General features: G+C 38.0%; 1 protein-coding gene across 3 annotated transcripts; it reads left to right on the forward strand.

Moving 5' to 3' along the window:
• Positions 1 to 152: 152 nt before the first annotated feature.
• On the forward strand, positions 153 to 17898 carry LOC104016365 (receptor-interacting serine/threonine-protein kinase 2). Of its 3 annotated transcripts, none has more exons than XM_087739984.1 (12): positions 153 to 434; positions 2924 to 3089; positions 5352 to 5505; positions 6949 to 7104; positions 7246 to 7394; positions 9257 to 9306; positions 10447 to 10608; positions 11371 to 11456; positions 12989 to 13057; positions 13819 to 13984; positions 14884 to 15039; positions 16373 to 17898. In XM_087739984.1, the coding sequence occupies exons 2-12, from the start codon at positions 2938 to 2940 to the stop codon at positions 16693 to 16695; spliced, it is 1623 nt and encodes a 540-aa protein (XP_087596110.1). In that variant the 5' UTR covers positions 153 to 434; positions 2924 to 2937; the 3' UTR covers positions 16696 to 17898. The 3 variants fall into 3 exon arrangements, with proteins under 3 accessions (XP_087596110.1, XP_009467503.1, XP_087596112.1); XM_009469228.2 differs by having other exon boundaries at positions 2928 to 3089; XM_087739986.1 differs by lacking the exon at positions 2924 to 3089.
• The last annotated feature ends 4467 nt before the right edge of the window (positions 17899 to 22365 follow it).

Genomic DNA, 22365 nt, shown 5'->3' on the forward strand with positions numbered 1-22365 from the left:
CTGTTGGCTTGATCTGCTGTAGAGATAAGCATCAGCTGCACGATCTGCATACAGCTCTACGCACTTCCGTATCTGGGCTGTACACAGTATGGTGTTTTTCACTGTTACATAGCTTTTCCTCTTGGCATTCCTCATTGTGGAAGAAGCAGCTATCCAACCTTTTTTTCTGTAATTGCTCTCATTAATTAGAGGCAGTTAACAAATAAGCCTGTGAAAACTTATCTGCAGTCACTAAAGAGTTACAGTTTGTATGTCTGACCAGGAAATTTTAGATGTTTGCAGGCAGCCAATAAAAGGAGAGATCAACCACGCAGCTGACTCACAGGCAGGAACGCTTGAGCTGTGTTTGAATGCAGTTCAAAGCTGACTTGCACTTGGTATCTGCAGAAGTTTCACTCTATCGTTCCATAGTGTTTATGCCCATATTTCCAGAGGTAAGTTGATTTTTGTTTCCAATTTCTTTTACTGAGACATCTGAATATTAACACAACATAGAGTTTCTCTCATACTGAGGAAACATCTTTGCTATAAATTACTTTTAAAAAATTATGTTTAAAACTAGAAACTTGAAATAAATGGGTTTATAGCAGCCTCCCTCTTGCCCCTGCCTGTCCAACTAGGGGAAGACAACAAAGTTGTCTGAGGCTTTTAGTGTCTTACTAAAAATAATATGAAACCTTTTATTGCAAAGGTCACCTAAGAAATATTGGTTTTGTGGTTTGACAGTGAGTTTCTAAAATGGGTCTAGGAGAAAAAGCACTCAGAAGAGCAGAACTATTGAAAAAATGGCTTTGGTACCAAACTTGCAATCTAGGGGGCAGAGAGAGACTTTGTTATCTGTAATTCCATGATAGTCCCATATTCCATGATTAGTCCCTCCAACTGTTTTAGGAATCTGGGTAGCACCCTGGATAAATAAAAATCTCTCATATCAGGGTTAAACTCTTCTGGAGATTATCAGCAAATCACTCGAAGTCTAGGTGTGGAAACAGATGTACAAACTCAGACATAGGGACAATGGTGCTTGGCATGCCATGGTTTGTAACAGAGAAAGATTGAAGTGGTTTTAATTTCGTTTTTTAGAAAGTCTCTAGTTATATCAGGTTTTGCAAATCCAAAATAGGAACTGATGGCTAGGTTTTATTTTTATCTAAGTAGTCGGTTAGCAAGAGTTTGAACTGTTATAGCTTTACTTGATTCAATTTTAACTAGAAACACATACTTTCAGGAATGGTTTAGATCCTACATTAATTGTTTGATCTTCCTTGTACTATGTTTGGAGCTGAGTAAATTATTTTGGCTATTTAAATGATTATTTATCATAGTATATAAGAAAAATGAGATATAATTTTGTTCCTGCCAACCTTCTGATTACCTCCTTTATATTTAGGATTTGTAGATCTGTGTGGTCTGTCTTTGCAACTTTAAAGGATAAATGGCTCATTTGGAAATTTCTCTTCATTCAGAGAAATCTTCTCAAATTTTATGAAACTCTTAACCTGCCTGTCAGCCTCATACCATATTGGATCTATTCTTTAAGGAAACTCTAAGTGAGGCACCTAAGGTAGCTATTGCTTTCAAACTACAATAATCTAACAAAAGCAAAAAAATTCAGTTGAGCTTTCCTATCAAAATCAAATACTGCTGAAGCTGAACTGGTAAATCAGCAGCTGAATTTTTATTTGCATTTTGATTGTGGCTAGATGCAAAACTGAGCTTAGTACTTCTCTGTGATTGTGAACATGCCTGCATGGCACAGCTTAGTTACTGAAACTGACTGAAAATAAGTTGGTCATGAACTAGAAGCAGTTCAGCCATGAGCATAGGCTAATTTATCTTCAGGCTTTTGTTTCTACTTTACTCATGGAGAACAAGTTATCTGCTGAAAGTCAAAAGACTTTCAAGCCTTCTACAGCCCAGGAGCTCTTTTTGTAGAGCTCATCTTCTAGAAGGACACAATTCACACTCAACAGTGCTTACTGGTTACTTCAAATTTTTGGCCCTGTTACTTCAGTTCCCTCATGTGTTTTCTTTTCTAGCCCTGGTCTACCGGACCCTGAAGGGAGTATTTCAGTTTGAGTTCTTCTGACTCACTGACCACTGATCTTGCAGTAATCCTTACCAATGGTTTTATCCCATCTGTTTTCTTTGCATGCTCATTTTCCTCTTTCACCACTGACTTCTGGTTATTCTCTAGTCTAATGTAGCTTCACAGATATAATTAAAAATGTTAGTCATGTAGTAACACGGTGATGCTTTGCAGAGGTTCTCTCTAATCCATGTGCATTGCCATGCAATGTGTCTGAAACATTCAGATGGCCCTAGAGAGTTACAGTATAGGCAGAGTATTGGCCAAATTAGTGGCTGCTATAAAGACACAGCTTCATTTAGCAGAGTTCTGCCAGCTTACAGCAGCAAGAATTTTGTCTTTTACCTTGCTTTTGTGCTGACATGTGATGTTGTATTAAAGAAGATATGCAAGAATGATGCAGAACAGACCAGACTTGCATGAGTTACTGAATTGCCTTTTTTCATGAGAAGCAGGAAAACTGTATTTCTGTCTAGTATGTAACTGTAAGATATTAGTTTGTTGTCTACGTAGTTCAGTATCACTCCAAAATCACATTTTGTATTATAAATAATGGCCCCACATTTCAAAGTCATCAGATGGAAATAATGAGCAATTAATTACCACCTTGCAGCCTCAGATGGCAAGTTATGGTCCAGGCACTCCTTTGCAATTAGTGCATTTTTCCTGTCTTTATAAGGAAAGTCTGACACAGAGTGGTAAAAGGAAGCCTGTTGGATTAGGATAATAGTTATTTGGGAAGTAAGGGGTGGTGCAACTTCACTGTGCTTTGTTAGTAGTGACAAAAAGTAGTTCTTAAACTGTTTTTTTCTTTCTGCCATTTTTTCCCCCAAGCCAGCCATCAAGAAATGGCCAAATCGTTACCTGTAGTAGCCCAGGAAGATTTGGATAGCTTTACCTTGACCAAGACAGGCTCAGGCTTTGCACTCAAAGCCTTTCATATTTCTTGGAACACTCACATCTTGGTGAAGCTGCTGACCAGCCAGGACACTACAGAGAGGTACGTGTCTTATTTGGCCAACTAACCACGCAGATGGGCAGCACAGACCTGCAGCAATGGCACCAGAATGAATTGTGGCATGCCCAGGATCATCTGATCCCTAAACACATCTCCATTCCTAGAAACCCCAACTAGCCAAGAGGCAACTTGGAGGCAGTTATACTAAGAAACAAGCTCTATTTTTTTTTACAATTTTTTATAAAAGTAGAGCTTAATCCTGAAGTCACTAATTATCTCTACTATAATAATGTCTACAAACCCTGATCATTAATACTCAGCATGCTATGATATTACTTCTTTCTGGAGGTCCTTGAAGAGATCTCAGTTGAATTTAATCTAAAACAGCATGTACAGATGAGAGAGTAGAAAAATGGGAGGAGGGAGGGATAATGGTCAGGGTTACAGGGCAGTGAGATGTGTACATGTCCTAATTATAAAAACAAATGAGCAGTAACTGATGGGCGTCAGCCTACTGACAACAAAATTCCACTGTGTGACAAAAACACAGAAAGTTTCCAAGAATAACCACAAGTTACTTTTGATGAAGCAAGACCAAAGCATTTTAGGGAGTGCACTGACCTGACTGTTTATCAAAAAAGGAGTGTCTGATGTGCATCTACGGACTAATCTCTCTTGTTAACTGAGAATGCTGCCATTCAGGTGGCTTTTGTTACAAGTGAAATACAGAAGTGTCCTACTCGAATACATAGTGTCTAATTTGTTCCATTATAAAGACCGGGGAGGAAAAAACAGTATTTCATACAAATATTTTTAAATTGACAGTTTAAATTGTCAGTGATACTTCAAAAACCAAATGCCAGAATTTGGGAACAGTTAAAAATTGTAAGGTTGTTTTTTTTTTTTTTTTTTTTTGGGGGGGGGTGGTGTTGCTTGGTTTTTAGACAACAGAAGTCCAGCAATTTTGTAATCATAACTAATATTTGTTTGGTAGCTTGTCTAAAGAAAAAAGTTTCCTCTGTCCCCTGTCCACATTTTCTTTAAATCAAACAAACAAGCCCTGAAACAAAATAGTTAAAGTTACAGAAATCAACATTTTACTTTGCTTTGAATTTAACATGCTATCCTGATTTGGCATCTTTTGATTCAAACCTGCTCCCTAAAACTAAAGCCACTGTTCTGCTTTTCTCTTTCTACCATTCTGATCTCTTGTTTACACTACATGGTGTACAGGAAAGCTGAGAGAATAAACTCTGTTTTACTGCAAAATGTTTAACTGTGTGCTGATGATAAATATTTAGATTTGTGGAAGTAAGTGTTAAAACAGGTGGGGCTGTGAATTACTTCTAGTGATTAGTTTACAGGCTTGTGAATCAACACAGTAAACATGAGAAACTGAAACTGAAGTCTCAATGTAAAGGCAGGTTAGAATAACGAGAACGACCTCCAGGTCTGTTGAAGTCAACTGAATTTTGAATGAATTTCAATGAATTTTCAGCTCACAAGTACCATACAGTAGAGATAATCAGATCTTTAAAATCAAACATACAATTAACAAAAATTGAACCTGTAGCAGAAGTTCAATTATTTCCATGAAAATGCACAATTGAATTGCCAGTTCAGTGTTTCCTGTGCACGAAGAAGTAACTGCTTGAAGTCCTTAGACAACAAAACTTTATTCTTCTGATCATGATCAAAGCAAAGCTTTGTTATCTCGGTAAATAAACTGTCTGAATTCAGGTGTACAATCCAGCCACAGCTAAGCTTGAATCAAATTTGGCAAAGTCTCTAGAGTGGTACTGCTTACCTCAAATCTGAATTTGGCTTCACTTTTATATCATGCTATGAAAGCATATATCATTTATATAACATGGTCCCATTAGATAAGCTTGGAAAATCATAATTTCCTTGTAAATGCGGATCTCACTAATAGCAAAAGGATACAACAGAAGTTCTTGGGGACAGTAAGGAGAAAAAAACTTGATTTTGCTTAATCTAGCATTTTATATAATTCAGCTTTCTCTTGCCTTCGCACTTCAGTCCTGCTTTAAACTGTGCTCTTATGCTCATATTAAAGTGTCCAGAGGTCTTCCATGTTATATTAGAAAAATACACTACACAAGGGATTGCTTCATTTTCTTAGAATTGTTTGGAAGACGAGATGGTATTGGTTTTATTGGTAGAATTATATTAGGTTGTGTTCAACCATATGGTTATCTCTCATTTCCATATCCTACACTATCTCATCTCTAGCTGAAATTCCCTTCAGTCTAATCTGCCTCTAATCCTTGCTATTTTTTACAGGGAGTGGAAGTTGCTACTTCAGGATATAGCAAATGTCAGGCGCTATGAGTCTGAACGTCTCCTGCCTTCTCTTGGGATTTACCAGTACCATGGACTGGTGGGAATAGTGACTGAATGGATGAACAATGGATCCCTCCACTCACTCATCCATGAGGTACATAAAAGAAGTCATCTCTTATAGGACTGTTGTGGTTTAACACCAGCTGGCAACTAAGCACCGCACAGCTGCCCGCTCACTCTCCCACATCACTGGTGGGATGGGGGAGAAGAATCATAAGGGTAAAAGTGAGAAAACTCATGGGTTGAGATAAAGACAGTTCAATAGTTAATAGTCACTGAGAGCTATTGTAATTAGCCTGGAGGAGAAGGTGAAGGAGCAAGGGAAAGCGTCCCTCCTTGCCTCCCCTATAAACTGGCCCTCCGAGGAGAAAAGGTAAAGGGTGTAATTATTAATAGTTTGAGAGATGATTCCTGAAGTACAGAGATGACGGCAATGCTGAGTACAGATACCAGATTAGTCTCACGACCAGTAATTGTATCATCTCATAAGCCAGTGTTCCTCAGTACAGCAAAATGATAACCTTAATCCAGCCCCCCGAGATGATAAACAGCACAACAGGGAACATGTACAGCAAGTAAGGCATTACATAACACAACTCTGAGAACAAGCACAACAACTCTGAGAGCAAATGAATCACCATTGCGACCAGTGACTATTAACCTAGTAATGAATGCTTATCACAAATTTGTTTTCACATGGTCTGGTCAGATCTGTCGTTATCTCAACCTTTCAAGCCCCATGCTGGGTTGCCTGAAGGAGCAGGGGAAAATATATTGTCCTGGTTTTGGCTGGGATAGAGTTAATTTTCTTCCTAGTAGCTGGTGTAGTGCTGTGTTTTGGATTTAGGATGAGAACAATGTTGAGAACACACTGATGTTTTAGTTGTTGCTGAGCAGTGCTTACACTAAGTCAAGGACTTTTCAGCTTCTCATACTGCCCTGCCAGCAAGGAGGCTGGGGGTGCACAAACAGCTGGGAGGGGACACAGCCAGGACAGCTGACCCAAATGGATATTTCATACTATATGATGTCATGCTGAACAAAAAAAAAATGGGGGGAGTTGGCCGGGGGGATGTTTGGAGTGATGGCATTTGTCTTCCCAAGTAACCGTTACGCGTGATGGAGCCCTGCTTTCCTGAAGATGGCTGAACACCTGCCTGCCGATGGGAAGGAGTGAATGAATTCCTTGCTTTGCTTTGCTTGTGCATGTGGCTTTTCCTTTACGTATTAAACTGTCTTTATCTCAACCCATGAGTTTTCTCCCTTTTACCCTTCTGGTTCTCTCCCCCATCCCACCCAGGGGGGAGTGAGCAAGCAGCTGTGTGGTGCTTAGTTGCCAGCTGGGGTTAAACCACGACAGTGACAAAATTAATTACAAGGTCAGCCAAAGGAGAACAATCAAGCATGTAAATTATGGACAGTAGTCACAGTCAATCTGTTCTTTAGCTTCTGTATTGTACTTCTGTTTACTGTCAAATGAAAATGTGAATAGTAACAATTTCACACTACCAAGTGACCCATATTTTGTGTTACTTAGCATCAGCTGTATCCAGAACTTCCATTTCCCTTGCTCATAAGGATCCTGTTGGATGTGGCTGAAGGGCTGCATTACCTTCACAGCCTTGAGCCTGCTTTCTGCCACTGCAGCCTGAAACCTCCCAACGTGCTTTTGGATACGCAGTACAGAGCCAAGGTGGGAGCGTCTACTTTTAGCCTATTAATGTAAAATCCAGTGATTGTCCTATTGTTGCATGTATTTATCCTAATAGTGAACATTTAATACCAAGACTTGAGGTATTGTTACTAAAATTTACTTTTTCTCCCATCTCTGTAGATATCAGATTATGGTCTAACCAACTGGAGGAAACAGCAACTGAGGTCAGACCTGCAGAACTGCAATCAGAGAAACTGCCAGGATTTAGTGTACCTCCCTCCTGAAATACTTGAAGGAGGCCTTCCTTCCCAGGAAGGTGATATTTACAGGTGAATGGGATTTCTAAGGACAGGTCATACCTAGTCCTTGCTACATTCTACAATGTTGCCAAAATATGTATTTTCAAAGACACTACAGTAAAAATGCCAGATCTACATAATGCAGTATGATAGTGCTCCGCATGAGGCCAATTACAGCAGTGAATTAAATTTGAAATTCCCTGTATTTGGTGAATACCAAGGTTAAGAATTGTTCTCAAAGGTCATCATATAAATATTTATATAATGGACTTAAATGTTTAAAAAGTGTAACATAGCTGCAAAAACTTTTAAATATACATTTAAAACCTAATAACTAGAATTCACATGGTTTCTAAGCATGAACTGTTGTTGGCTTTAGTTTTGGGAAGAACTGTTGATGCCTAGATGAGGCCCAGGTAAATATAAGACCTTTCTCTCAATAGTGTCTCATTAAGGTCCCATGGAATCTCTGCTGGAATAACTTACTGAGCCACTCAAGCATTCATACTTCTTAACTAAGGTGATTTATACAAAGGAGGAAGATTACCTACTGCCACATGTCCCTTTTGGATATGTTACATGCTTCGTAGTTGCCTCAATAAATGAGACAACCTCAAACCGCAACTATTGTCTGTATGGACATTCATCTTTACAACCGGCATACAGAGCCTGTGGACAAACATTATAAATAACTTCTAAGCGTGACCACTCTTCTGCTCTCAGAGCTTTTATGAAGGCAACAAATTTAAACTCCTCCTTTATTGTCACAGAGGCAGGCTCTAAGATGAGTCAAATAATGCATACACTTGAGGAGACCTATAAATGATATGACTAATCTGATGTTCATAAACATAAGATTTTTGTGCAGGAAGAGTGGCGGCTTACTTTCAGGTGGCATAAGTAATCTTCCAGGATGTCATTCTTGTATAATTTTAGATGCCCAGATGTGACTCAGTGCATAAGATAGGTGCACGTCTAGACAGTGGTGCAACAGAGAAAACAAAAGTACGTGTCATATATGAAATATTACTTAAGTACATGTAAGTTACATGTGTGTCCACATTACATTAATACTTTCCTAGAGAGTATTTAAGTAAAAGCACTTTCAGATTTTATGTGGAAATAACGCAGAAGAGGAGGTTCTTTTAAACACTGTAATTCAGCACTACAGCAAGATATATGAGTAAGCAGATAAATTTATCCTAGAACTGCTTCTTTGCCTTTTGATTGCTTTGCTTCTAACTCATCCACAGACTGCTTTCTCTCTTTCCAGCAGCCTCCTTGCTTCTGCCTCCGATTTTGCGGATTGAGCTTTTAATCAAACTGTATTTTATACCATTTGAGTTGTGGGTTATATATGTAGATTTATGGTATCACTGGAATACTTGGGATGTTAGAAAAGGAAAAAGGCATTTGGAGCGCCATCAAAATTTGCTGAAGAAAATAGACACACAGTTGGTCAGAGTCAAATTTTTGCTGGGTTAACTGATGCACTTGTCAGTATGTGCTGAAAAGTCCATCTCTTTCAGTTGCTATTTAAATTACTTGAAAACAAAACAAAAATTATAGAGAAAGGAGAACAGAAGGTTCTGAAATTCACAAGAGCAAATGGAGAAAAGGTGGTAACCTGAAGTGTAATTCTAATTGATCCTAAGTTTAAAGAAAACTTAAAAAAATTAATTCTAAGTGATTTATTATTTTATAAGAACAGTTCAGTTGAAAACTGGAACTTAATAATGCAGGAAAAAGGATCTCATCAAATTAGGAAAGACTTGGATAGACTGTCTTGAGAACCTCCTTTCTCTTAAACCCATAAACTTGCTCTTGGAAATGAGAACGTAGATATGGATTGCAGACTAATGAACGGTCCTTCACTGTTCTTTTTTTTCCAGTTTTGGAATACTGTGTTGGGAGAGCCTAAGTAGACGGAAACCTTTTGAAGGTATTTCTCTCTCTTGTTCATGTCATGTGTTGCCCTAATATTTTCCACAAATTCCCTTATTGTAGGGAAATTATGATACAAACAGCACTGTCTTTTCAGATGTCCCTTTGCCTTATACTACTGTTACAGCATATAGCTCCATGTTATGGGATGTAAAGATTAGAATCCCTTAACAAATCCTCAGTGTTTCCAAAGAAGCTGATCTTTCTGCAGAGGAAAGGTGTAGCTTCTTACCCCACTTGTATCATCTCTCTCTGCTTGCTGAAGCACTCTGTTGTTGAGCTGGGGTTTCTGCTTACCTTTAGTGAGAAAGAATACCACTTTCTATTTGACAGTTGTCATTTTAAAATCAGGGAACACTTTAGTGACAAGCAGCTAACTGGATGAGCAAGAATGCTAATTTTTAAAGTTGCCATGAGTTTCAAATCCCGATCAAGAAATGCCAGTTCATGCTGAATTCTCTTAAGTAAGCAGGGAATCTTACTTTGAAAAGTAAGTGAAAGTGTGAGCAGTTTTAAAGAACTTAGTTTGCAAAGCATTGTATAATAATTGTCACAGTCTAGGAATGATCCCTGTTTATGGAGGTGGAGATCAATGAAAGGCTGCTTTGCTATGGGCTCAGTTCTGCATGGCAAAACTGACTGAAGGACTCCTGTATTTTACAGGCTGATGACCTTTTAGAAATACTGCATAGAATAGTACCTTAATGTTCATACAGCTTCTGGCTGACATCTCGTGGCTGCCCAAAGTAGATTTTTTTTTTTTTTTATACAATAGGAGTTATATTCTTATAATACAGGTGTAAGGCTTTATATAAAACTGTGTGCTTGGAATATACTCATAATAATTACATGTATTCCTGAGGTATCTGTGCAGGTAGTTTACAATGCGTGTTTACGTATCTATTTGTGACTTATTATTTGGACAGAGTTCTTTATCCTGAAATGTCCTGTTGCAATAAGTAGCTATAGTTATTGTAATAGGTTAGCATATCTATTTACAAGACTGTTGACACATTTTTGCTTTCAAAAAAGCAGTCTTTGTTTTAGAATATACAAAATAACTTCTGCTGAATATCATTTTAAGAGAGTTCTGAGGTCTGTAATATTTTTTGCAGTGACATTTTCCTATAAATTGCAGGTCAAACAACCCTGCTGGACGTTTTGACAGGAATCCACAGCAGTTTGCGGCCTGGCATTTCAGAAAAGTTTATACCAAGCAATTTGCCTGAGAGGAATAGACTGTTGCACCTTATCGCTCTGTGCTGGCATCAAGAACCAGATTATAGACCACGTACTGCGGGTAAGGTTCAGGATTTGCTTTCTTTGCAAGATTTGTAATGGAGATAGTCTTGCTGGGAACATTGCTTTAGCACTCTAAATCAATGACAGAACAACTGAAGTGGAAGCAGTTTTTAGATCATCAGAGTACTGTAGATGGTCTTTTTAACTGAAGTTTCCTACCAGAAATGGCTTGCTTATCTCCAAAATTGTGTTTAGTATGAAGTAAAAATGAGTACAAATAAAGGAAGGAATATTTATTATCAGCTATATATACTAGTTTAACAAAGATCAACCTGTCTTCAGCATTTCTTGACTCCAATGAATAACCAGTTCCCTTTGAAGTGTGCTATCATGGTTTACTTTAGTGGAACTGTTATGTTTATCATCTGTTTCTAAAAAGATAGCCAAGAAATGTTAAAATTGTAATATTTGAGGACTTTTGAGCAAATTCTCAATGTTGAAGTGCTGAGGAAGCAATTTGCTTATAGCTTTATTGTGATAGATTTATACAGTCATGTGTAAATCTTTTGCAAATAAGTTCACTACATCTGTATGAACACTTAAGAAAATGTGATTCTAATGTGCCTGTAACTGTTCTTTAAAATCAGTTGAAAAAGGAAACCAAGAGGAGATATGAGATGCAAGTTGTATTAAACTAATTTCATCTAGTTCATCCAGCTACTCAACATAATAGTAAAGGTAGCTGCAATACGCTGATGCCTTAATATATACACACTTTCATATGCAATGTAACATTTAAAATGCTTTATTACCCCGGCAGAATGTGTAGACCTTCTAAATGGAATTTTTACTAGTATAAATAAGGAGGCAATTTCCACTGCAGTCTACAATCTGATGGATGCAAAGGTTAGTGCAAAATTAAGTTTTTTTCTCCTACAAGGACATTACTTGATTCTTTCAATTGCAATCTTTGTGGTCCAAAACCAGGAAAGGTTTTGTCTTCGTTGTTTTATTGGACATGCCAGAGCTGAAGAGTACCCTTTGGCACTTCAGGTTCATTCAGGAATTGTAGAAAATAGATATTGCAAGGTTCTCGAGAAACCATGTAAACTTCTACCTTGAGATTATAAAAATATGATAGCTCCTTTCCAGTCACCAGCTGTAGTCAGACTGGTGAGCCTATGTGAGTGAGAACAAATATCAGCCTCAAGCAGATCAGATTAGGGCTAGAATCAAGGACAATTTTTGTTGTATGTACTCACAAGAAGATATTTATTCCAGAACCTGGACAGTGTTAGTACCTGCTGCAGCAATACTAGTACCAGCACTTTTTTTTTATATGCTTTGCTGCTGCTGACTTGACGTGCTTCAGGCACAAGACACTGCTTGTCCTAGGGTCTAAGAGGGTTCTCATACCACAGGAATGGATGGGGAACAGCCAACAGCTGAGGGATACAGCTAACTCCGTATATGTCTACATTGCCATGGGAAATCTGGCACAAATCTGATCGGCCACAAATATAGCTATATCCTATCTAGTTAACTTAGATAGTCATAGTGGGAAAACTAGTGACACATGCTTCAGCCCTTGAACAAGTATTCTGACTCCATTTACACCCATGCTGTGTTGTCGATTTCATTGCTGTGCTTATGTGAATTGTTTATGTTAATACACGCTGGATTATTTCTACATGTTGCAATCACATTCTGGGATCATAGAACAGACCTGACCAATATTTTAATAGGTGGCACAGTTATAGTCCAAGTCATTTTTACTACTGTTGAAGTTTATTTAGGATTGTACTGGCAAATATTCCATAATCTAATGCTTCAGTCTCCCTTGAGCAAGGTTTTATTTTTCTATTTGCTATATTAGCAAAGAGCACTATTTATTGTTCAAACAACTGAAATGATATGTCCAAAATGACTGTGAAAATGCTACTGGAGATTCTTGAAAATGGATTGATTCATAAGTGTTGAAGTATATAAACTAAAAATAGTTGAACAAATCTGCTGCAGATGTATAGAATGGAAAAAAGTTACAAGTATTGACATATCCTTATTGCAGACAGTTTGGCATACTAAACACAGGATGGCCCTGCTGTTTGGATACTTAAAGGAAAACATGTTATAGCTAGCCCAATCTTTCTCTCAATACAGGGCTATTTTCACCTTCCCCTGCATGATTCAAAACTGGGTTTTAAAATAAATTTGAAACAGCAGAAACAGTAACAGAGTAGAGTTGTGTCAGATTCTATGCCCACTTACATGTGTTAAAATGCAAAATTGCTCTGTGCAATTCACTGTTACTATATATCAGCCTACCTGAGAGCATAATATATATTATCAGCATAAATTGTCAGTGTCTTGCTCCTGACAACTGTGAATTGAACAAACCATATGTATACTTACTAGAGTTACTGTGCTGTTTTTTCCAGGAGACAGCACTTAATGCAGGCAAAGGTTCAGAAATATACACACTGCAGACAGGCATACGCAATTCAGAGGTGAGTACATGGCATGAGAGTCTTACAAGAGTACTTCATAAGCCACTTGTTTCTCCTGCCAGGCCTGACAATGTATAATGCAAACACTGTGGGCAATGTTCCTAACCCTTTTTATCCCTAACCAGGATAACTCCGTCCAGTTAACCACCAAAACACACTATTTTTACGTTCTTCCAAGCAGCTGACTCTGATGTTGCTCTTGCAAAACCAACCTCCTCCACTTAAGAGTTGCTTTGAACCTCTCCTTCTTGAAGAGGTCCTAATGAAATGACAAAAATCTAACCTTTCTTGTGGTGTGTTCAAAATGATGGCTGGAAAAAGTCCTAGGCTGAATTCTAGCCTTTTCAATGAATTTTCTTAGATCAAGGCCAACTGCTTTGTGATCACTCCAAAATACAGTTAACTCCCATTTTCAAAGTGATTTTGGCACTTGTGGCAGGCCTGCCAATACTGAAAGACACAGAGGTAGAACTGAAGCTCACATGCCTAGACCAGAGCGAGCTTTAAACAGCTCAGGTTCTGGTGACACCATGGCTGCCGGCAGCACAGGCTGCAAGAAGCAATCTAGGACTGCAGTAAACCCTAGGACAGTTAGCCTATGGATCTCTGCTGCCACAGTGACCCAAGGTAACCAGCTGCATACCCACCCTGCCCTGCAATGTGATACTACTGCCTTATATTCCAAGAGAAAACTGCTTGGAAAAGGTTTTGGAACAAAAGTTTCCAAGAATATAATTCTTCTCTATTTTGATCTTTTTCAGGTCATCTGTTCACGAAAACCCAACCACATAATCAGCAAGAAAACTCCTTTTGTAGTGCCAAGCCTGTCAACTATTCTACTTGATAGCAGTGCAAATAATGCAAAAGAAAATATTCTTGAGACGGGTCTGTCAAATACTGTCCCACAGAACACAACAACAAAGAAGGGTCTGTACCTTGAAACATATTCAGCTCCAACTATTCTAAGAAAAGGATAAATATTACCAGTTGTTCCATATACACGTTATTTTCCACGTAAAATTGTTCCTTGTCAGAGTACAGCTTGTGCCCTCTACTGGTATTATCTGAAGCATGAGTTCACTGCAGAAAACCAGAGGTGCCACAATAGCTTTTGATTAAGTGTATAGATCAAAAAGCCTCTTTTGTTAAACTTTTTTAGAACTCTGACCTGTAATGTACAGCTGCCTTTCTCTCACACATCAAATATTGCCTGTTGCTTTTGACAGAACAAGTCCCCCCTGGGAATGACACTGCCTTGTGCCACCAGGAATAACGTTTTTTTTGTAATTTGCTAATAAGAAAAGGAGACATGTTTCAAAAAGACTGTGTAGCCAGATACATGTGAATGATTCCTGGTAATCCTACATAAATAACTTCCTTTGCCTTTCCGATGTGGATTTGTCCTGTCAAAGTGTTTAAATTTGTGTCAAGTTTTTCCTTAAAAGCTTTTTCTGTACTCCTCATGCCTTTGGATACAAAAGTTGAGCCACGGAAGTCAATTCACTTATAGCAATATCTGCATTTCCAAGTATTTTAGTTGCGAACAATGCTGTCAGACTTATGGACCGAACAGAATGTTCCGTAACTTCACAAACAAATTCCTACAGACAGTCTGAAAAAGTCAGATGTGTGTAGTAATACATGCCAAAATCTTCCTAGGAATAATTATGTATTAACAAGGGCCCAAAGAACAGCTAGAAATAAGTAAGTGCTCTCAAGTTAGTTTCCACTTCAGCTCCAGTCCTTTGCAGTGGCTGACATATGTATAATGTTCTGTTGTTGTTCAATTCAAGGGTCTCATCTTACTCATCTTAAACTTTTTCTAGGTCACCCAGGCTCTGACAGTAGAAAATCAAATCCCTTTTGCACAATTCCTTTAGCTGGTGCCACTACAGGAAAAGAAAGCAGTCAGCATAAGGACCCACCACTGGCTCTTAAGCACAGACCACAGCCTACGCATCCTGAACAAGCAGCAGTGACAGGTAAGACCCCATTTCCAGTTTGAGGTGGCAATATTCTCCTTGGCCAGATCCTGGTGATTAAATTGTTTAAAGTTTGGACGACACAGATCTCCCTAAATTTTGTGCACATTTTCAGGTAGTGTAACAACTTCTTCAAACTTGATACAAATGTCTCAGGAGTCTATTTGCATATAGCTGCTCCTATGTTCTCAGAAGTTCAGGCACTGGCCACTGAGAACATCAGTTTGTTCTTTTCCAGGGTCATATTCAGGCTGAAAAGAGTTATGAAAAGACCGTAATAAAAATACAAAAAATATAGCACAAATTGAACGTGAAAGACAGTAGTTGTTTAGGTCTGGGATTTTTTTTTTATTTTAAGCTATGTATTCTATACCTCTACAGAAGTAGCTATTGACTACAGAAACAGGTAACTAGGAGGAAGGAGGACCATTCATTTCCTTATTTACATGGTCTTAGTTTTTCCTACTGAGCAGAGGCAGAAAAAGCCAGCTTCTGATTTTTGAAGCCTGACTCTGCCTTCACATAAAAAGCTCATAAAGCTTCTTGCTAACTTTTGCAAGCTGGCCTATGACAGTTCTCGCATCTAGCTGGCCATCCTTCCCCACTTCAATTTCCTTCTGAATAACATAACTTCTGGATAAATCAACAGATTAGTTCATGTAGGAAAAGTTCATCACAGAACTCTACTGGCAACAATCAGAAATCAGAATGACAGAGGCATGGTCTCCAAAGCAACAATGGCTTTTGGTTATTAACTTTCTCTTGGTGTATGGTATTTAATGCATGCTAAAAACCCTAATGGCAGTACTAAGTATTCTAATCCGTTTGTGAAAAGAGACAGAACCCAAAGTTCTTGATCATTTTGCCAAGAGTATTACTTTTGTTACTAGTTTGGCTTTGACATATATTCAAGTTCCCAGTTTCACAATACATGTTTCAAAAAGTCCTGCTACCCTGAACTACCTATTATCTGTTCTTCCACTTTCTGCAGGGCAAAGTTTTCTCATCTATGTTGAGCCAAGCTGCTTTGCATGAAGTTTGATGCAGATGTTAGATGAACAGCACGGGACCTGAAAACCTATTCCCCTTACACAATCTGAGCACTTAATAATCTTTAGAAACACTTATTTTCTGTAATCTGATCTTCATGAGTTTTGAACAAAAGATGAAAGTCCATTGGACTAGTTTTAAACAAAGAATGCAAATAAACTACCTCTTCCTACTCCTTTCCTCTACTGAGGTTGTATTTCTGGTGTTGATGCTGTCACTTGCTAATAACTTCTGGAAGAAAAGAGCACTTAGTTTATCTCATTTTTTTTCCTTTTCACTCAAGATCCTTGCTGCAAAGGAAACTGCTGTCAAATACTAGCCTGCCAGAGACAGACCATACTGAGCTGCATGACAGAAGGACGTCTCAACCACATCCTTGATGTCCTTCGCTCACAGCAAACGTTGTCCCGAATGGATTATGAAACAATTACCTCTTACCCCACAGTGACTGGCCGTGCTCGGGCATTGCTGGACACTTGCCTTTGCCTTGGAGAGAGTGCAGCACAGGTTGTAGTGACTGCACTTTCAGTGACCAAATGTAGTCCTCTGGGACGAGGCAACCGTTGCCCAGACTGTCCTTCTAAGGTAAACAGGCTGTTGTTATGACAACTTTTTTGCAGCTTATTACATGGATCAGAGCACTGGTAATTTGGAATGGCAATGACTCACATTAATTCCTCATAACCCACTGACTGAAGTCAATCCTTCCTACAGCCCATGATTTTAGTCCTCTAGTGGAAAAAACTAGCTGGATTAAAAGGTCAAGTCAACCACTGCCTGCAGGAATTATCGAGACTGGTGTAACAAATTCTAATTTGGACCTCAGAGATGGGAGGAGTGCAATGTGTGCCAGAGCAAATACAGTTCAAGTCAGATGACACCTTATTTCCTTGATATTTTTTTTTTAAGAAGGGAGGAAAATGCATCGTGACCTTTTGGAGGTCACACTATGGAAGAATGGCTGTTATGAAATCCTTCCAAATAAGGATAGCAAACAACAGGGTACTGGATGAGGAGAAAAAATTACTGCCTTTCACTGAGCTCATATCTGAGCCAGCTGTTAGAGTGAAAGGCTTAAGAGAATCGAGAAATATTTCTTCAACAGGGCCTTAAGTAAGACCTGGAAATTTTACATTATGCATATAAATTATTTTATTTTCACTCACAAATGGTCATACACTCTCAAAATGGGGCACTGAGAGCAGCACTTTGGAGAGGTGGGGCTTAAAGTATATACTAAATGGAAAAACGTTAATACCTTACATCCATGTAGTTCTCTAAGTATGCCTGCAGTTCAAATGTAAAATTAAACCAGGAAGAAGAGGTGCCAAGCTGATCATCTGAAACAGTGGTTCTGCTGAACTGCAAAGGAAAGTAGTAAGATTATTTTAGTTATAATGAAAATGAGGTTATATAAGATGCTGTTTTTTTGAAGGCACAGTGGGATTCTTTCAAGCTTCATGGCACTGGATTAATATGAGAACTTGTTATACAGTCTACAAGTATATCAAATGCAAAACCACATTATTCTGTTTCCCTATGTTGCATTTGTTCTCCCTGCAGTTTCAAACTGTTTATTGAAGACAGGTTGCAATTTTAAATACAGTGATGATGTGTTTTCTAGGCACATCTAACATAAGAAATTTGTCACATCACATACTACAATGCTGCTGGAACCATAAACTTTTTTTTTACGTAAATTCATTAAACTTTAAGACTGCCTTGAGATAATATACTGTTATGATTAAAAGCAATGTCTATCAGAATATGTTGAAAATAGTTTTGCCTATTAAAGGAGCTAAACATCTACTTCACCGTTGAATCTTTTTCAATCTACACTTTAAATGGGAACTTTCAAGAGACTAGATGAGTTCCTGCTAAAAAAGGATGTCTTGCTTGCGAGGAAAATAACTGCTGTCATGGTGTTTTGCCTGTTTAGAAGGCATAAAATAATTGGAGTAAAACAGATAATCATTCACCTGTGGGAAATATTTACAGACATTTAAGAGGAAAACTGGCAATATTGTCGAAACTTAATTATCAGCTTTCAAAAATTATTCCATTCAGTTGTTCTGCTGGATGCTTTATACTTCCATGAAAGATGTGCCAGCTGGCAGGCTATGATGATTTTTGTCATAATGTTTTTGACACAGAAACAGTTTTGGCTCTTTTCTTGAAACAGCTGCCTACTTGAGAATATCATTTGATGCCAGACCTAAGCCCAGTCTTAACTGTTAATTGCAGAACTGGCATCAAACCAATGGGAGCCCAAGTCACCTGTTTTTCCAGACAGATTTTTGTTCTCCTCATATTTAGCTTTCCAATTTAAGTATTTGTAATAGGATGTGACCTTAGAGTTAGATTTATTACTATCATGCTTACCCAAATTTTTAAAAGATAACCCAAGAAGACGGTTTGTAACCAATTACAAAACAAAGGCAAATTTGTTACTTCATGCACAAAAGAGCCTGAATAGAATTCTTCAAATATGTTATTTAATAATTAACACTATCCACAATCAGATTTTTGCCACCTTGCTCAACTGAAATCAATGCATGAGTTTGAGACTTTTTTGTACTGATACTTTGGCTAAAAGCATTGTCATAACTAGCTATGCTACTGCCAAAGCCTTGCTATAAACATACTTAAGCTAATGTAGCCACATGCATAGAATTCTTCATAACTCTCCCTTGTGTAATATAAACATTTAAACTTTGGGGTTTGTTGACAGTTGCAGCTGTTGGGAATCTTTACGTGTGGTATTTCATTTCATCTCACCAAAAATACATACTCTCATAAGGCCTAAAATGTGTTGACATTAATGTAATGTGTTGAGCACTGATGTGAAATATCAAACTGCTTAAAGCTTATGGTATTCCGCTTGTATCCAAGCTAGTTCATTAGCTAAGATTTTTATTGCCCTTGCCTCTGTTCCGCAGTTCTCTTGATATCGCAAAACAATATAGAATAAATGACACTGAGCAAGAGTAAAGATAGAAGAATCAAACTGTTCTTTAGTATCTATGGGAAGAAACAAGGCGTGAATCTGAAGACCATCTAGATTCCCAGGAAGGAAAGACAAAACATGGGTAACTCTAGAAAACAGCAAAGGTAATAATAAAAAGAAGTCACTTCAGGACTGACCATACAAAGTCATTAGGAAAACTCTCTCTTGCAGTTACTCAGAAAAGACAAAACTAGAATTAATAGATGTTAAAAGTGATAAGTCACATTCAAATTCTATGAAGCTATTTAGATTTATTAAAGGAACAGTAAGTGGAGTAGGTAGATGGTTATTTTTCTGTCTTGATTGTAATATATTTTTCTTCTTGATGCTTGTTGCAGCTCTCTTTTGCTGACTTGTAAAAAGATGACTGTCCCTTGACCTTTTTCCTATCTATATAATACCTTTATCTTAGCTGGGATACTTCCTGCAATGTAAGAACATCTACAGTAGAAATTGTTTGAGGTTAATTTGTGGAAAATTAATCTGAGGTACTGGAATGAAAAGGCTAAGAGATTAGTCCTTCCAGTAGATAGCAAAGCAAACAAAGCTATACATACCACTCAATAGTTGTCACCAGTGCCTGTTAAAAACAGAGTTCCAGAGAACAGAGGAAGACAAGAAGCGCATATTCCTAAAATACTAATCTACAAAATTTTTAAAAGTGCATTAATGGACTGCTAATGTACCCAGAAGAATTTTACACCAGGTAGGTAGTCTAAAATGTACAAAAACTAAAGCACTAACCAAAACATACTAAACCTCAAGGATTTTTATTTTATTGTTTCAAGTCTGAATTCTACATAACTTTGTAAACATTTTCATGCTTGCACAGGTTTACTCACTTGAGCTAGTCATGTAAAGATTTGTAAGGAAGGTTAAGTGCATATATAAATACTTGTGGGACTGGTATGTTAGGGAAGGACCCAACCATCATCAAGGCAAGCATAGAGAATTTAGGTTTCTTTACTGCTATTTATTGATTATAGTGCTATGAAGCTATTAACTATGCTCTCCTCCAGTAATAAATGTTGTCTCTAGGACTGCTGGGGTGTTTTATGCATGAAGAAATCTTGTCTTGTGCTACACTCCCTTTCATTCTCTTCCCGCGCCCTTTGCAAAATATTATACCAGAGCTCAAAAGGCCTTAGGATAGTTTTGATTTTGTTCTTTATCAAAGGAAGTAATCCCTTGCTTGCCTTGCCTGGAACTACATTCCCTTTACTTAGTGCACAGCTGACTTGACAGCTGGTATGTCAGCAGAGTTAAACAAAACTCCTGGATTTTTAAGGTAAGTCCACCATAAATTAAACTACCTGACAAGGTCTGCAAAGAACATATTTAATGAGTTATGTTATATTAAAGTTAGCGTAGCTGCAAGAATACATTAATTGTACAGTTAAATTCAGTATGTGTTAAAGAAAGGCTGCTGGTAGCTGCAGCACTGCATTTTGCTCAATCCCAACATGACAAAAATGGCAGACAAGAAACTCAGATATACTATTTCCAGCTCTTGTGCTGATATGACAGAAATTTGTGATCAGTATTTTATTATTTCCTGCCTTTATTTATCTTTGCCAAGAATGCATCCCAAGTAAGAATTACAGAGATCCACAGCCTCGAACTGCCATCTTCACTGGGCTTTAAGGTTGACCTTTCCTCTTCCACAGAAGTAAGAGATGCATGAGTTGAAGAAACTGTGGACTCCTTCAACCAGGCTGAATTAAATGGCAGTGATTTAGAATAAAAACTTCTGCACCCCTTGAAATGTGATAACATTCCAAAGTATTGCAACACCTATTTCCAGCTGTTGGTCTTGAACTTTCCACATAGCAACAGCAATATCCATACAAGCAGAAAGCACAGCTGAATTTCACCCCTTCAGAATTAACCTGGCTGTACTCCAGAAAGTTCTGTACAGTTAGTCCTTTCTTTAGATTTCAAGGAAAAGCGTTCATATTAGGTAACAGAATGACTACCAACATTATCTTTTCTTTTCACCAAAAAGGGCTCAAAGCTTTTTTTCAGCTCATTAGAATGCTACCTGGGGAAAAAAAAGCTGAGAGAAGTGACTAAGGAATACATCTGGAAAATAACAGAAAAAAACCCCAAATGTATGAGACTTGACCTTGGAATAGCTGCAAAATATGTTCCCAACAGAATTGTCTTTATGCCCCTTAAATGTGCTATGATAGGGTCCTGTCAGAAAACAACAGGAAACTAGAAGGAGAAAACAGTGAGGTGAGTGCCTGCTGTGTTCACTGGTGTGTGTGCAAGGTGCTGAAGTAACGATTGTTTTCTATTCCACGCTGGCAGTAATGATTGTTTTCTATTCCATGCTGGCAATGTATTAGCTGGAAAACAGTATTCAGCTCTAAGCACGGACTGAGGAGAGCCTAGAGAGAGAGAAAGGCTGATAAGCAGTGAGGAAGCCTGATGTGCAAGGACAAGTTGCTAAAATTGTGTTTGTTTGGTCTAGCAAAGAGGAGGCGAAGAGAAGATGTAAGAGTCTGGAGCAGAGGTAGTGAACATGCAGTGATGAAGCAGAGGACCTGGTACCAACCAGCTGTCTATTCGTATGGCTTCATGATTCTGGATTGGCTTTCAAGAAGGTGCTCAAAAAGATTTAAAGGCTGTTATGAAGACAGTCTACTTTCCCACACCCAGAGCAATTAGCAATATTCATGGAACTTTTTTTACCTGAACAAGAGCTCTTTAGTTGACAAAATTAATATATACAACAGTGATTTGCTAAGCCTTTTTCCTCAGCCTGTTCAGTTTATTTATGCAAAATACAAATGTTTAAAGTGATTTAAGGGAGAAATGAATGCCTTTTTGCTGGGAGTTACATAACATTAATACTTATAACTGCCCTGTAACTCCATCACTATTTATTTCACTAAAATCTACCTTTGAAGTCATGTGACTGTTAGCAAGTCCGCTATCAGGAAGACAGACTAGAGAAAACCTGAATTAAAGAGCCCTGGGGATTATTTCCACCCTCTACAGTGTTTCCCTGAATTCTAAAAAGAAAAGAAGGTGCTTCTACATTTTTGCTTCTCTGCAGATCATGCTTGGTCATCTTCCCTCAAATACAATAAAATCTTTTCCATCTTTATGAAAAGCCAATCTTTATCAAGCAAGATTTCTGTCAATCCCTTAAATGTTTGCTGAAAGTGCCACTAAAACATGTAATCTTTTTCTTTTAGAAAAATTAATTGAAACTATTTCAAATTCTTTATTACCCTGAGCCTTCTCTTCTTCCCTTTGTC

The sequence above is a fragment of the Nipponia nippon genome, unplaced genomic scaffold (assembly GCF_047370975.1).
Source record: "Nipponia nippon isolate SJK-2023a ecotype South Korea unplaced genomic scaffold, ASM4737097v1 scaffold_7, whole genome shotgun sequence".
Lineage (NCBI taxonomy): Eukaryota > Metazoa > Chordata > Aves > Pelecaniformes > Threskiornithidae > Nipponia > Nipponia nippon.

Excerpts from the sequence above, each read along its gene's own strand:
- LOC104016365 (XM_087739984.1), top strand. The coding sequence starts at position 2,938 with ATGGCCAAATCGTTACCTGTAGTAGCCCAGGAAGATTTGGATAGCTTT. Across the intron at positions 9,307-10,446 it reads TAGACGGAAACCTTTTGAAG|GTCAAACAACCCTGCTGGAC; the intron begins GTATTTCTCTCT and ends TATAAATTGCAG. Across the intron at positions 15,040-16,372 it reads TGAACAAGCAGCAGTGACAG|ATCCTTGCTGCAAAGGAAAC; the intron begins GTAAGACCCCAT and ends TTTTCACTCAAG.